Here is a 14,280-nt window from a genome sequence, read left to right on the forward strand (position 1 = left end):
TTCACCCCAGGGAGCCCCAAACGGCCCCCTGCCCCCCAAAATGCCCCCCGCACCCCAAAACAAGTCCCCGAATGCCCCAAATTCCCTCTTTTTTAAGCCAAAATGCCTCCCAGCACCCATCTGGGGTTGCACAGATTTGGCGGGGGGGGCGGGGCTGCACCCCAACACATCCCCCCGCCCTCAAATAAACCTCAAAATAATCCTAGAATCCCTGGTTTTCACCCCAAAACCCTACCCACCCTTAAACTGGTATTTCCAGCCCCAAAACCACAGGGTTTTGAGCCAAAATTTTTCCTGATGGGAAAGGGCCACATCCTTGGGGGGGGGCCTCCTGCACCCCCAAATTCCCCCCTGCACCCCAAAGCACCCTAATGAACCCAAATAACACCCCCAATAAGCACCCAAAAAATCGTAGGTTTCCACCACACCCCACCCCAGCCTTAAAATGACATTTTTGGGCCCAAACTTGCCATTTTCTGACCCAACGCTTGCCCAGAAGAACCTGGGAGTCCCCACTGCACCCCAAAATCCCCCTGGCACCCCAGCCCCCCCCACCTGGGAGTGGGGGTCGTAGTAGAGCCCAGTCAGGGGGTCGTAGTAATAGCCTGAGGTCTCGTCGTACTGGTAGGTCGAAACATCTGGCACCGCTGGGGACGGAACCGGGGGGCATTGGGGGGGGGGGGGATGGAGACCCCCCCCCCAAAATACTGGGACCCCCCCCCAAACTATGGGATACACCCAAAGAGCTTGGGACTCCCACCAAAAATCCAGGAGCCCCCCCAGACCCCTCCAAGCCCTCCTCCCTGATAGCATCCCCCAACTCCCAGGGACAACCCCCCCCCCACCCCGAGCCCCCCCCCCCAACCCTTCAGCTCATCCAATCCTCCCCACGCCCCCCAAACCCTCCAGGACCCCCCAAAACCCCCTTGGGACCCACCAGGGACCCCACCAACGCTTCCCAAGACCCCCAGAGACCCCCTCAATGCCCCCCACTTACGGTACTGGCCATAGGGCTCGGAGCTGGGGGGGGCGGCAGGGGGGGGCCCGGTGGGGGCTGGGTTGGGGGTCTCAGCCTTGTGGGGCCCCGTGTAGGTCTGGCGAGGGGGGCAGAGCACCCCAAAATTAACTCCCCCACTCCCCAAATCCCCTCTGAACCCCAGGAGCCCCAAGACCCCCCCATTTACCCCCTTTTTGGGGGTCCCCCCACCCAATTACCCACCCCCCCCATTTTTAGGGTCCCCCTCCTTTTGGAGACCCCCTATTTTCACGGTCCTCCCTCCCAAATTTAGGACCCCTCCCATTTTAACCCCCAGATTTTGAGGGGGTCCCTCACCAACCTTCTGCCCTCCCACTCTTGGGGACCCCCCCAATTTTGCCCCCACCCTTGGGGTCTCCCTCTTGCCCCCCCCAGTTTTGCCCTCCCCACCCCCCATCACCTTCTACCCTCCCACTTTTGGTGCCCTTTCCTCCCCTCCCAATTTTGAGCCCACCCCTTCCAAAAATGTTAGGGTCCCCCCTCTTTTTTTGGGTACCCACCTGAGTGGGGGCTCCCGGGGGGGTCGCAGCAGGGCTCTCGGCAGCAGGGGAGGGGGTAAGCGGGGGCGCCGGGGGGGGCCCGGGGGAAGGTGCCCCCAGCCCCCGCTGTGGGGTCCAAGCACTGCCGGCTCCTCCGTGCCTGGGGGAGGGGGGGAGGGGTGTAAGGAGGGTGGGGAGGGTTGGAGGGGGGGAGGGGTGTAAGGAGGGGGGGACGGGGGTGTCAGGCCCAGGTGACCCCTTCTATAGGGTCTCCCATACGCCTAGGTCCTGGGGGGGGGGGGGGGAGGGGGACTCACCCGGGGTGGGGCCATCAGCCTTGGCAGGGGTGGGGCCAGCGAGGGTGGGCCCGGTGGGCGGGGCCGCAGAGCCCTTGAGGTAGGCGGAGCCATAGAGAGCAGGGGGGGCAGGGCCGGTGAAGCTCTCCTCGGACTGGTAGAAGCTGGTGAAGTCGCTGGAGGGCTCCTCCCCCCCCGCCCACGTGGTCTCTCCCCCCGGCGCAGCCTGTGGGAATGGGCAAGGCCACTTCAGGACACGCCCCCTTCTCAGAAAGCCCCGCCCCTCTCCCCAGCCCTCCCTACACAGCCCAAACTCAACCCCTTGCAGACCCACTCATGAAGCCCCGCCCCACTCCCAAAGCCCCGCCCACCTTTAGGGCCACCACAGCCCTGCCCATCTCTGCTGACCCCGCCCCCCGCGGCCCCACCCACCTGGGAGAGTGCCCATTGGGCAGCAGCAATGGCAGTAGAGGCCACGGAGGCGGCGCTGGCGCGGGGTGGGCCCTCCCCTGGCCCTGCCCCCTGCCCCTCCCTGCGGGGGAAGGGGAGGGGTGAGGAGCGGAGCCTGCTGCCTGGGCGGGGCTTAAGGGCAGTGGGGGCGTGTCTGGGGACCAAGGGGCGTGGCTGCAGGTTGCAGCTGGGGCTTAGGGCTCTCTGGGACAGCCTGGGGGGTCCTTTGATAGGCGGGGGGTATCTGGGGGCAGGGCTTAGTGCTCGTGGGTGGGGCTTGTGGGCGGGGCTTGTGGCCAGGGACGGGGCCTGAGGGTCCCCCAGATGTTCCATAGATGGGGCTTGCTGGGGGCAGGACATCAGGGAAGAAGGCGGAGCCTATAGCTTGGGGGTGGAGCTTGGGGCTTAGGGGTGTGGCTTGTGGTTAAGGGGTATGGCTTAGCAGCAGAAGGCGTGGCTTGTGTCCCCCCCACCCCCCCAAGTGGGTTCCATATAGCGGGACCTGCTGGGGGGGTGGGACCTAAGGGCGGGGAGTGGAGCCTATGGTTCAGGGGCGGGGTTTGTGGGATGGGGCAGGGGGCGGGGCCGGGGCCAAGACCTCACCGCTTGGAGCCTTTGGCAAACTCCACGTTGATGCTCTTGCCGTCAATGTGGAGCGGGGGATGCAGGGCCCTGCAGCATCTGCAGCAGCTGGGAGGCCTCCTGTGGGCGAACCCAGGGCGTCTGGGGGGGGTCCAGGTGTCCGGGGGGGGGGACACGACGACATGGGACACCCCTGCATCAGGCAACCCCACACCAGGGACCCTGCCACCTGGCTGCCCCATCAAAAAGGAACCAAGGTGCCTAGGAAGGAGCCAAGCTATGTGGGGCACCCCCAAAAATGTCTCATGTACCCAGGGGACCCCATAAATAATCCCACGCACCCAAGGCACCCTATAGAAGGATCCCACACATTAAAGGCACCCTATAGGAGCATCCCACCCCCCCCAGGGCACACTACAGAAGTGTCCCACCCCCCCAGGGCACCCTATAGCAGGGTCCCATGCCCCCGGGGCACCCTATAGAAGGGTCCCACCCCCCCAGGGCACCCTATCGCAGGGTGCCAGGCCCCCGGGGCACACACCACAATGGTGGCGAGCTGGACGAAGGCAAAGCCCCGGTTGAGCTGGGTCTGTCTGTCCTTGATGACGCGGACGTTGGCGGCCGAGAGGGCGGCGAAGGGGGCGAGGGCGGCCAGGATGGACTCCAGGCTGCTCTGGGGGTGCAGGTTCCGCAGGATGATGGCTGGGTGGGGGCAGGCAGGGAGGGAGGGAACTCAGGTGTCTGTGGGAGACACCCCCCCCCGCCAAGACCTCTATAATACCCTCCCAGGACACCCTAAAGCCCCCCAGGAACCTCCTTAACCCAAGAATCCTTTAATCCCCACAGGACCCCCATAGCACCTCCCTGGACCCGTGTAACTCCCCCCCCCAGACCCCTCCCAATCCCTGTAACACTTCCACAACCCCCCAGGAACCCTGAAGGCCCACCTCAGCCCCTCCAGACCCCCCTAAAACCTCCAGGACCCCCCCATTAACCCCCCCAAGACCCCCATAACACCTCCCTGGACCACTATAACATCCCTGGGCTCCCCCATGAAGCCCCTTAGCAGCCCCCAGACAACCAGACCCCCCCCCCGAACCCCCTAAGACCCACCTTAGCTGTTCCAGACCCCCCTGCAAGTCCCCAAGACACACACACACACACTTTAGGCCCCTCAGGACCCCCATAAACTACATGAAGACACCCCATGTCCCCCAGATGCCCCCCAAACCTCCCCAAGACTGTCCCATAACCCCCAAGACACCCCAAGAACTCCCTTAGCCCCCTCCGAGGACCTTCACAGCCCCCTCAGGGCACCCCCAAATCCCCCCAGACCCCCCCCCCTACTCACTGTCATTGGCGTTATCAGCTCCAGGCTCAGTCCCCACCTTGGGTTCCACCAGGGGTCCCCCCCAGGGTAGGGCCATAGGGTTGAGGGAGGGGTAGCAGCCCCCCCCCACCTGGCACCAGCTCCGGCCGTGGCCCCCCAGGACCTCGCTGCTCGGCTTCTGCACCCCAAAACACACACAACCCCCCAGTGCCCTCTGCTCAGTGGCAGAACCCCAAAATGGGGTGGTTGAACTACAAGTGTTGTGGAGGAACCCCAAAATTTCATAGCTCAACGCCCAAATTTGGTCATCAGCGCCCAAAGCAGGGCTGTTGAACCCTAAAATCACCCACCAACCCCAACATTTCCGTCCCCTGTCCCCCCCAAATTCATTAACTGAGCACCCAAATCCCCTAATTCACCCCCAAATTCCTTCCCCCCTCCCATCAGCACTTCGGGGGACTCCCTCCTGGCTTTGGGACCCCCCAAGGGCAGTTTTGAGGACACCTCACGGTATTTCTGGGAAGAGAACAGTGAGTTTTGGGAATCCCCTGGATGCTTGGGGGGGACCCCAATAGTTTTCGGGTGAAAAAAAGGTAGTTTTGGGGCAGCTTAAGGGACTCCAATGGAGTTTTGGGATGCCTGGGGGAGCACGCAAGGGACTGTGGTGACATCAGGGGGTTTTGGGGTGACTCACCAGCTTTGGGGACACCACACTTGAAGCATTTTTCCCGCCGCTTGAAGTTCTGCACCCCACACTGCCAGACACCAAAATAACCCTCATCGCACCCCAAAATCCCCCCCCCGCACCCCCATGCCCACCCACAACCCCCAACACCCTCCTAGGACCCCCAAATCTCCCCCAGACCTTCCCAAGACACCCCCTGGATCCCCTAAACTCACCCCAACACCCCCATAAGCCCCCCAAGAACCTCCTAGACCCCCCAGCTCTCCCCACAGAACCCCCCAACTCCCACCAAGACCCCCATAAGCTCCCTGGAACCCTCTTAGACTTCCCCTAGAACCCTCCCAAGACCCTCTAAAAATCCCAAGACACCCCCCCCCCCCCGGACCCTCCAAGGACCCTCTAAAGCCCCCCCAAACCCTCAAGGACCCCCCTCTTGTCCCTAGACACACCCCCAGAGCCCCCCACCTTGGCACAGAGCCAGTCCTCATTGATCTTGGGCTTGGGGTCGCTGTAGTGGAGGGAGACGCGCTGCCCCAGCAAGCTCAGCCCTTGCTGCAGAGGGGAAAAAAAGGTGAGGGGCGCACGCTCGCGTGAGGGCTCACACGAGGGGGGCGTGAGAGCTGCACCAGGGCTTAGAACAGAGTTCACGCCGGGGAGGGCAGCAGGGCTGGCACGAGGCTTCATGAGGACGGCGCCAGAGCTCATACAGAAGTGTTCGCGAGGGTTTGCACCAGGCATGCACCAGGGTTCACACCCACCCTGACACTGCTCTTGTGTGAGGGCTCGCACCAGGGGGCACCCAGGGCTCACGCTACGGTTCATACCGAGGGGCACAGGGGTCTGCATGAGGGCTGGCACCAGGACTTGCACCAGGAGGCACCAGGGCTCGCTAAAGTGGGGGCACGAGGACTCGCACAATGGCTTGCACCAGGAGGCATGAAAGCTTGCACCAGAGATACACAACAGGGCACCAGGGCTCGCACCAGGGCTTGCAAAAAAGGGGCACATCATATGGCACCAGGACTTGCACGGGGGCTTGTACGAGAGCTTGCACCAGGGCTCATAGTGGTGGGCACCAGAGCTTGACTGTGGGGGCACCAGGGCTCGCACGAGGGCTTGCGAAAGGGGGGCACGAGAGCTCACACAAGGGCTTGCACCCCACCCCCCGCGCTGCCCTCACACCACAGCTCGCACAAGAGGACACAGGGCTCCACACCAGAACCTGCACAAGGGCTCACAACAAGGCTTGCACCAGGGGTCACACGGCCCTTGCACTGGGGCTCGCATGAGGGGGCACCAGGGCTCGCCCCACCTGTCGCACAGGTCTCGCACAAGAGAACATGAGGCTTCGCACCTGAGCTTACACAAGGGCTCATATCAAGGCTTGCACGGGGGCTCGCACGGGGGCTCGCACGGCCATCACAGCAGGGCTTGCACAAGGGCTTGCACGAGGGCTTGCACCAAGGGGCGCGAGGGCTCGCAGAAGGGTTCACGAGGAGGCACCCGGGTTCACACTCAGTCTCATGTAGCCCTTGCACCAAAGCTTGCGTGAGTGCACAAGTGTCGCACAGGGCTCTCCCAAGGCTCTCCCGCTGCTCGCCCAAGGAGCTTGTACCAGGGTGCACAAGGGCCTCATACAAAAGTGCACAAAGTCTCCCATGGCACTTGTGCAACGGTGCGTAAGGGCTTGATGAAGATCATGTAAGAATCTCACACAACAGTGCACAGAAGTTTCACGTAAGAGTGGCTGAGAGCTTGCACAAGGGTGTCACATAAGGGGCACGATGGTTTCTCACTTCTCGCAAGGGTGCAGAAAAGCTCACACAAAGGTCACACAAGGATCTTGCACAAGAGTCTCGCATGAAATCCACCCAAAGCTCTCACACGAGGGTGCATGAGGGTCACGCACGGTGCTTGCACAAGGGTCTCACACAGGAATGCACAAGGGCTTGCACAAACATTGCACAAGGGTCACATGAGGGTCTTGCAGAGCTTGTACAAGAGCTCACACGAGAGTCACAACAGGGCCTCGCACGAGGGCACGCAAGTGTTGAGCGTGGCACTTGCATAAGAGCACACAAGTCTCACATGGAGTGCACAAGGGCTTGCACAAGGGTTGCACGGGGGTCATACGAGGCTCTTGCACAAGGCTCTCGCACAAAGGTCACGCAACCGCAAGGAAGAAGAAGGGGACCCAGGCATCCAGTGCCACCAGTACAAACCATTAAACCCGTTAACCACCGCAGAGGGAACCGCAGTGTCCAGGGTGGGACCCCAGCATTGGGGGGAACCCCAGCGTCCGGTGGGGGACCCCGGCATCCGGGAGGCTCCTCCCACCTCCCAAAAGGGACCCAGGTGTCCGGACTGGTCACCCCCACCCCTCCGCCCCCCCGGCAGGGACCCGGGCGTCCCGGCAGCGACCTGGTTGGCGTCCATCCACCGCGCTGCGTCCTGGACGTGGTTAAACTCCACAAAGGCGAAGCCACGGCTCTGACCTGGAAGGAGCCGGGGGGGTGTCAGGAAGAGCACCCATGGGTGCCCCCAGCCCCCCTGGGTATGGTATGGGTACCCCCAGAATCCTCTGGGGTGGGGATGGGCACCCATGGGTGCTCCCGGTACCTCCCTGGGTTGGGTACAGGCACCCCTAGAAACCCCTGGCTTGGGTATATGCACCCATGAGTGCTCCTGGCACCCTCTGGGGTGGGGATGGGCACCCATGGGTGCTCCTGGACCCCCTCTGGGGCTTCTTAAATAAACTACTAACTCCTACAGGTACTTGTGAAGGGTCCCCTACATAGGGTACAGGCACCCCTGGGTGCCCCCTGGGTAGGGCACAGCACCCCTGGGTTGTCCTGGAAAGAGGATGAACACCCACAGGTGCTGCCTTACACGGGTCTAGCACCCCCGGGTGCCCCTTGGGCAGAAGACAGGCACCCCTGGGTGCCCCCAAGATGTGGGATTGGCACCCCTGAGTGCCCCTGGGGATGGGACCAGCACCCCTGGGTGCTCCTGGGGAAGGGTCTGGCACCCCTGGGAGCCCCTTGGCCAGATGACAGGCACCCCTGGGTGCCCCCGGGGACTGGACCGGCACCCCTGGGTGCCCCTTGGCTCTCGGTCAGCACCCCTGGGTGCTCCTGGGCAAGGGGTGGGCACCCTTGGGTGCCACCAGCTATGGCTCTGGCACCCCTGGGTACCCCTTGGGTCTGTGCCAGGCACCCCTGGGTACCCCATCTGTGTGGCACAGCACCCCTGGGTGCTCCTGGGAAGGGCTCCAGCACCCCTGGGTGCCCCTTGGGTGTGGGACTGGCACCCCTGGGTGCCCCCCAGGTCTGGCGCAGCACCCCTGGGTGCCCCCGAGAAACAGGATCAGCACCCCTGGGTGCTCCTACAGCTAGGACCGGCACCCCTGGGTGCCCCTGGGGACGGGACCAGCACCCCTGGGTGCTCCTGAGGAGGGGATTGGCACCCCTGGGTGCCCCGCAAGTCCGGCGCAGCACCCCTGGGTGCTCCCTGGGGACAGGACCAGCACCCCTGGGTGCTCCTAGAAATGAGACCAGCACCCCTGGGTGCCCCTGGGGAGAGGACGGGCACCCCTGGGTGCCCCCCAAGTGCAGCACAGCACCCCTGGGTGCCCCTAGGGATAGGACTGGCACCCCTGGGTGCCCCCTAAGTTAGGCACAGCACCCCTGGGTGCTCCTGGGGACAGGACCAGCATGCCTAGGTGCCCCCTAAATTTGGCACAGCACCCCTGGGTGCTCCTAGAGATGGGGCCAGAGCCCTGCGTGCCCCCCAGTTCTGGTACAAGCACCCCTGGGTGCCCCTAGAGATGTGACTGGCACCCCTGGGTGCTCCCTGTGAACAGGACCAGCACCCTTGCGTTTTCCTGGGGATGGGCTCAGCACCCCTGGGTGCCCCCCAGCATGGCAGGACAGGGACCCAACCCTGTTCCCAAGGCATCCAAGCAGGTGGATACCCCTAAAAAGAGACCTGGGCATCTAGGTACCCCCACCCTCAAAAAGGACCCAGCTGCCTGGGCGCCCACCCCTCCCCCAATAAAAGGGGACCTGCCCCCCCGCCCCCTCCCCCCCACTCACCTGATGACTTGTTGCGCATCAGTCGCACTTCACGAGGCTGCACCCCCTGCGCCTGCAGCTGCGCCCGGATCTGGGGGGGGACACGCGACAAGACCCCCAACATCAGCAGGACCCGGGGGGGGTGGGGCAGGCACCCAGAGTGCGTTTGGGCCACCCCTAAACCCCGCCGATCCCAAGCAAGAACCTCCATAATGTCTCCTGAGGGGGATCCAGGCACCCGGGGGGACCCCAGGTCCCAGCCTCTGAGATGGGTGCCTTCCCGACGGGGTGTGGCCTGAAGGTAAAGGGGCGTGGCTTGTGGAAGGGGGCGTGGCCAGGGAAGGGTGCGGCAGATCAAAGGGAACCTGACAGCCAGCCACCAGACCCTACCACAGCCATGAGGCGGCATTTAAAAGCCTCGGAAAGAGGCGGGGCTCAGTGCAGGGGGCGTGTCCTGCTCCGAAGGAGGCGGGGCTCAGTGCAGGGGGCGTGTGTCCCCAAAAGGAGGCGGGGCTCAGCACAGGGGGCGTGTGTCCCCAAAAGGAGGCGGGGCTCAGCGCAGGGGGCATGTGTCCCCAAAAGGAGGCGGGGCTCAGCACAGGGGGCGTGTGTCCCCAAAAGGAGGCGGGGCTCAGCGCAGGGGGCGTGTCCCCAAAAGGAGGCGGGGCTCAGCGCAGGAGCCGTGTGTCCCCAAAAGGAGGCGGGGCTCAGTGCAGGGGGCGTGTCCCCAAAAGGAGGCGGGGCTCAGCGCAGGAGCCGTGTGTCCCCAAAAGGAGGCGGGGCTCAGCACAGGGGGTGTGTGTCCCCAGAAGGAGGCGGGGCTCAGCACAGGGGGTGTGTGTCCCCAGAAGGAGGCGGGGCTCAGCACAGGGGGTGTGTGTCCCCAGAAGGAGGCGGGGCTCAGCGTAGGGGGCGTGTCCCCCTCGGAAGGAGGCGGGGCTTACATCATTCTCGGTGGCAGCCTGGGGCAGCATGCGGAGCATGACGATGGTGCTGGCCCGCGGCTCCTCCTCAGCCGCCTCCGGCCGGTAGTCCTGGTCCCGGTAGTCGCTATCGGCACCAAACGGCAACACTGGGGGGGCTGGGGCAGGGTCCCGCTTCCGGGGGTGATCCGAGCCCTCATAGGAGGCCTGGGGGGGAGGAGAGATGGTGGGGGTCAGGTGAAGGGGGGGACCCGGGTGTCTGGGGGAGGACCCCCATATCCAGCACCAACCTGAGGGGGGGTTCCAGGGGCAGGGGGCCCCTCGGGGGGGCCACCATAGCCACGATAATCCATGTCGCGATAGTCGTGATCCCGCTGAGTGCGGGACCCTTCATCAGGGGGGGCGGGGGCCCCTCCATAGCGTCCAGTCCGGTCCCCACGGCCCCCCCTGCAAGACAGGGGAGGGAGTCAGGGGGACCCCAAATGTTCCAGCCCTCACCTGGGGTCTCCCAATGTCCCTCACCCCCCAGGGGTGCCCCAACATCCCCACCCCCCTCAGGGGTCCCAAAACATCCCCCTTGAGGGTGCCCAAAACGTCCCCCCAAGGGGTCCCCTCCCACTGTGCAAGATCCCCAAATGTCACACACACTGTCCCCAGTGTTGGGGTCCCCCTGGCCCCCCTACCTGCGTTCATACTCCATGGTGCTGGTACCTGTAGGGGACAGTGAATGGAAAACTGTCAGGAACCGAGAGGGGGTAGGGTGAAACTGGGGGGTACTGGGAAGGACAACGAGGAACTGAAGGAGTACTTGGCAGGCACTGGGGGCCAACTGGACAGCACTGGGAGCTGCTAGGAGGCATTGGGGGGCAATCAGGCAGCACTGGGAGCTACTAGGAGTCATCGGGGGGCAACTGGACAGACAGCACTGGGAGCTACTGGAAAGCACTGGGGAGCAACGCAGTCAGCATCACTGGGAAAGACTGGGATGACCTGGGGAGGCACTGGAACAAACCAGGATAAACTGGACGGGTTCGGCATTCAGGGGGACTGGGAGTGACTGGGATGAACCAGGGAGGAACTAGGAGGGAACTGGGGAACACTGGGAGAATCCAGATGATATTGTAAGGCCCTGAGGATAAGCGGGGAGGCACTAGAATGAAGTGGGAAGAACTGGGAGGCACTGGGGGTAACTGGAGAGGCACTAGAATGAAGTGGGAGGACCTGGGGTTAACTGCGGAGGCACTGGAATGAACTGGGAGGTACTGAAAGGCCCTGGGAGTAACTGGGGAGGCACTGGAATGAAGTGGGAGGCCCTGGGAGTAACGGGAAACGCACTGGGAGGTAAAGGGGATGAACTGGGAGACACTGGGACGTGCCCCAGACAAAAACAAAGCAATGAAGACCCTCGTCGTGCCCCGCCCACTAATTAGCATATGAGACCCTGCCCCTCGCCATCCAACCCCCGCTTGCGCCAAGGGCCCCGGTAGGTCCCGTCCCTCCCCGCCCCGCCCCGCCCCGGTACCGGTAGGCCCGGCCCGGCCCCGCCCCGGTAGGCCCCGACCTGTCCGTGCCGCTCCGCCGCTGCCGCTCCCCACCAGCAAAATGGCGGCACCTCCACGCGCCCGGCCCGCCCCGCGCGCGGGCGCCCGCCCCCGCCCCTTCACCATTGGTCGATATATCCGCCCATCCGCTCAGTCACCCTTGTCATTGGTCTGCGCCAGGGACGGCGGGGCCAGCCCTGAGGGGAGGTGGAAAGGACTGGGGCGGGGCTCCAGCGAAACGGCGGCAGTTTCTGATTGGCTGTGAGCAGGGGAGGCGGAGCCACTCTCAAAACGACAGGAGAAGGCGGGACAACGGCTCCGGTTGGTTCGAGGGTGTCAGCGCCGGTCTCTGATTGGATGTGCGCTGTACGGAGGCGGAGCCACCCGGCGGTTGCGGCACGGGGGCGGGACGCCGCCGCGCTCCAACCAACCACCAGAGAGGGCTGGCGCGGCAGCTCTCTCTGATTGGCCAGGCGGGCGCCCGGAAGAGGCGGCAGTGGGTGGGAGGTACTTCAGTGGAGAAGATGGCGGCGCTGGGGAGGGCGCTGCGGGCTCTGCGGGTCGGAGTGCGCGGCCGCTCGGCGGGGCCGTCCGGGGCCGTGATGGTGCCGCCGGCGCCGCTGGGGGCCGAACCCCACCATGAGGAGCCAATGGCATTAGCCCAAAAGAAGGTGGATGGGGCCGGGAGAGTGCGCGGCTAGTGAAGGGGGCGGGGCTTGTAGGGACGGGTGGTGGCCCAGGGTTAAAGGGGCAGGGCTTTGAGGAAGGGGCGTGGTCAGGAGCAGAAAGGGCGGGGCTTGGGCAAGAAACGGGGGTTTATACTAGGGATGCCGCTTGGCCGAGTAGGCGGGGCTTGAAGGCTGGGGGCGGGTCTTACGTGAGGGGGCGTGGTCTGTGAGGGTGTGCGTCCTTGGGGCGGAGCCAAACCGTGTGGGCGTGGCTATGGGTGGCTTACAGGAGTTAAAGGAAGGGAGGGAAAAGGGTTTCATGGAATGGGGGAGGGGGCTGGACCCCAGGGTCTGGCAGTGGGTGACCCAAGTGCCCGGGTGCCACCAGAACCCCGATTACCACGGCTTCTCGGAGGACCCTGATGTGGACGTTCTCAACATGCGAGCCGTCTTCTTTACCGGCATCTCTCTCGCCATCGTCCTTGGCAGCGTGTTCCTCCATTACCTGCCTGACTATGGGTGAGGGGGGAGCCTGGCCTCCGGGATCCTCCTTAACGCACAGGGGGTAGGGGCCTGGGGGGGCTCTGCAGAAGGCTCAGGGAAAGCCTATAGGGGGGCCTGTGGGAGGGTATAGAGGGCCCCTATGGGGGCTATGTGAGGTCTGTGGGAGCCTGGGGACAAGTCTGTGAGGGTCTATAGGAGCCTATGGGAGGGTATAGAAGGCCCCTATGGGGGCTATTGGGGGCTGTGAGAGCTAGGGGGCAGGTCTGTAAGGGTCTATGAGCAGGTATAGGGAGACCTTAGGGGGTCTGTGGGGGTCTATAGGAGCCTATATAGAGGGCCCCTAGGGGTTTATGGGAGTCTCTAGGGACTTAAGAAGGGATATAGGGAGCCTACAGTGAGCCCTAGGGGTCCTGTGGGACCTATACAGGCTTAGAAAGGGATATAGGGACCTATAGGGGGCCCGTAGGGGCCTGTGAGGGATTATAGGGGGCCTGTGGGGGTCTATAGGAGTTTAGGAAGGGATATAGGGGCCTATAGGGAGATAAAGAGGGCTGGGGGGGTGGCGGTCTGTAGGGGCATGTGAATGCATGTGGGGTTTTGTTGGAAGCTGTGAGAAGATACATTGGTTTAAAGCTGACGCGTAGGAGGTGTCTACCAATGTGTAACAGCCTGCGAAGAGATATAGAGATCTATAGCGTCTACAGGGCACTGTGGCAGGCCTGCAGGAGCCCATGGGGGGACCTTGGGGGCTATAGCCCCCTATAGGGCACTGTGGTGCTCCAGGGGGGCTATAGGTGGGTGTGGGAGGCCTGGGGGGGGCGGGCTGTAGTGGCCTCTAGGACCCCCCAGGTCCCTGAAAGCATGTTCCTCCACAGGCTGCAGCAGTGGGCCCGGCGTGAGGCCGAGCTGCAGGTGCGGGAGCGGGAGCGGCGGGGGCTGCCGCTGCTCGACTCCAACTACTATGACCCTGCGCGCCTGGCCCTGCCCCCCCCCGAGTGAGTCAGGGCACCTGGGCCCCCCCCACGGATGCCTGAGGCCCCTTCTGGGGGGGGTGCAGGTGCCCCCACTGTGAGGCTGTTAATAAAGTGATGGGGTCTCAGCTGGATGCCTTGGTCCCGTTTCTTTCCGGGGGCTTCCCAGACACCTAGGTCCCCTTTTTGGTGGTGAGGGAGAGGGAGCACCTAGATACCTGGGTCCCTTTCTGAGGGGGGGTGGGGGGGTGCTAGAACACATGGACTACATGTCCCAGCAGCCCAGGAGGTATCGTGATGTCACCACAGGGTGACACCACATGGTCCTGACACCACACAGGTCTTAAAGGCCTCCCCTAACCCCTATACCCCCATCCCTATAGCTCCCCATAGCCCCCTTTGGCCTCCCAGCCCTTCACTTCTGGGCCCATATAGCACCCATGGCTCCTCATGACCCCCCCCAGTGCCCCTATAGGAGCCCCATGGGTCCCTATAGCCCCCCACCAGCCCCCATGCGCACACACCCCCAGCACCTATTCGGCCCCTATACCTTCCCTACCGGCTCCTATAGCCCCACCTTAATCCCCTATACACCCTCTCCAGCCCAGACAACCTCCCTCATAGGTCCCTATAGCCCTCATTGGGCACCTATAGGGCCCAAATAGCCCCCTACAACTCTTCCATGGGCCCCTATAGGTTCCCCAAGCCCCTATAGCCCTCCAAAGCTCCCCATATATACCCA

The 14,280-nt window shown here is 63.8% G+C and overlaps 2 protein-coding genes across 2 annotated transcripts in view; one reads left to right on the top strand and one right to left on the bottom strand.

Annotated features, from left to right (window-relative positions):
• The window catches only part of LOC102058063 (RNA-binding protein 10), a 14,810-nt gene extending 3,328 nt beyond the window's left edge, over nucleotides 1-11,482 (bottom strand). The window contains 18 exon segments of the mRNA XM_055697821.1: nucleotides 588-647; nucleotides 998-1,094; nucleotides 1,537-1,675; nucleotides 1,833-2,037; nucleotides 2,244-2,343; nucleotides 2,865-2,932; nucleotides 2,934-2,963; nucleotides 3,385-3,545; nucleotides 4,195-4,252; nucleotides 4,254-4,351; nucleotides 4,868-4,928; nucleotides 5,324-5,410; nucleotides 7,280-7,353; nucleotides 8,953-9,022; nucleotides 9,876-10,061; nucleotides 10,145-10,301; nucleotides 10,538-10,565; nucleotides 11,416-11,482. Of these exon segments, the coding sequence (XP_055553796.1) occupies nucleotides 588-647; nucleotides 998-1,094; nucleotides 1,537-1,675; nucleotides 1,833-2,037; nucleotides 2,244-2,343; nucleotides 2,865-2,932; nucleotides 2,934-2,963; nucleotides 3,385-3,545; nucleotides 4,195-4,252; nucleotides 4,254-4,351; nucleotides 4,868-4,928; nucleotides 5,324-5,410; nucleotides 7,280-7,353; nucleotides 8,953-9,022; nucleotides 9,876-10,061; nucleotides 10,145-10,301; nucleotides 10,538-10,554 (1,668 nt within the window). The 5' untranslated portion in view covers nucleotides 10,555-10,565; nucleotides 11,416-11,482.
• A 408-nt stretch (nucleotides 11,483-11,890) lies between these two features.
• NDUFB11 (NADH:ubiquinone oxidoreductase subunit B11) lies at nucleotides 11,891-13,672 on the top strand. The gene is made up of 3 exons (XM_005446963.4): nucleotides 11,891-12,066; nucleotides 12,452-12,582; nucleotides 13,443-13,672. The coding sequence occupies exons 1-3, from the start codon at nucleotides 11,920-11,922 to the stop codon at nucleotides 13,564-13,566; spliced, it is 402 nt and encodes a 133-aa protein (XP_005447020.3). The 5' UTR covers nucleotides 11,891-11,919; the 3' UTR covers nucleotides 13,567-13,672.
• Nucleotides 13,673-14,280: the final 608 nt, after the last annotated feature.

This window comes from Falco cherrug, chromosome 20, assembly GCF_023634085.1.
Source record: "Falco cherrug isolate bFalChe1 chromosome 20, bFalChe1.pri, whole genome shotgun sequence".
Classification (NCBI taxonomy): Eukaryota; Metazoa; Chordata; class Aves; order Falconiformes; family Falconidae; genus Falco; species Falco cherrug.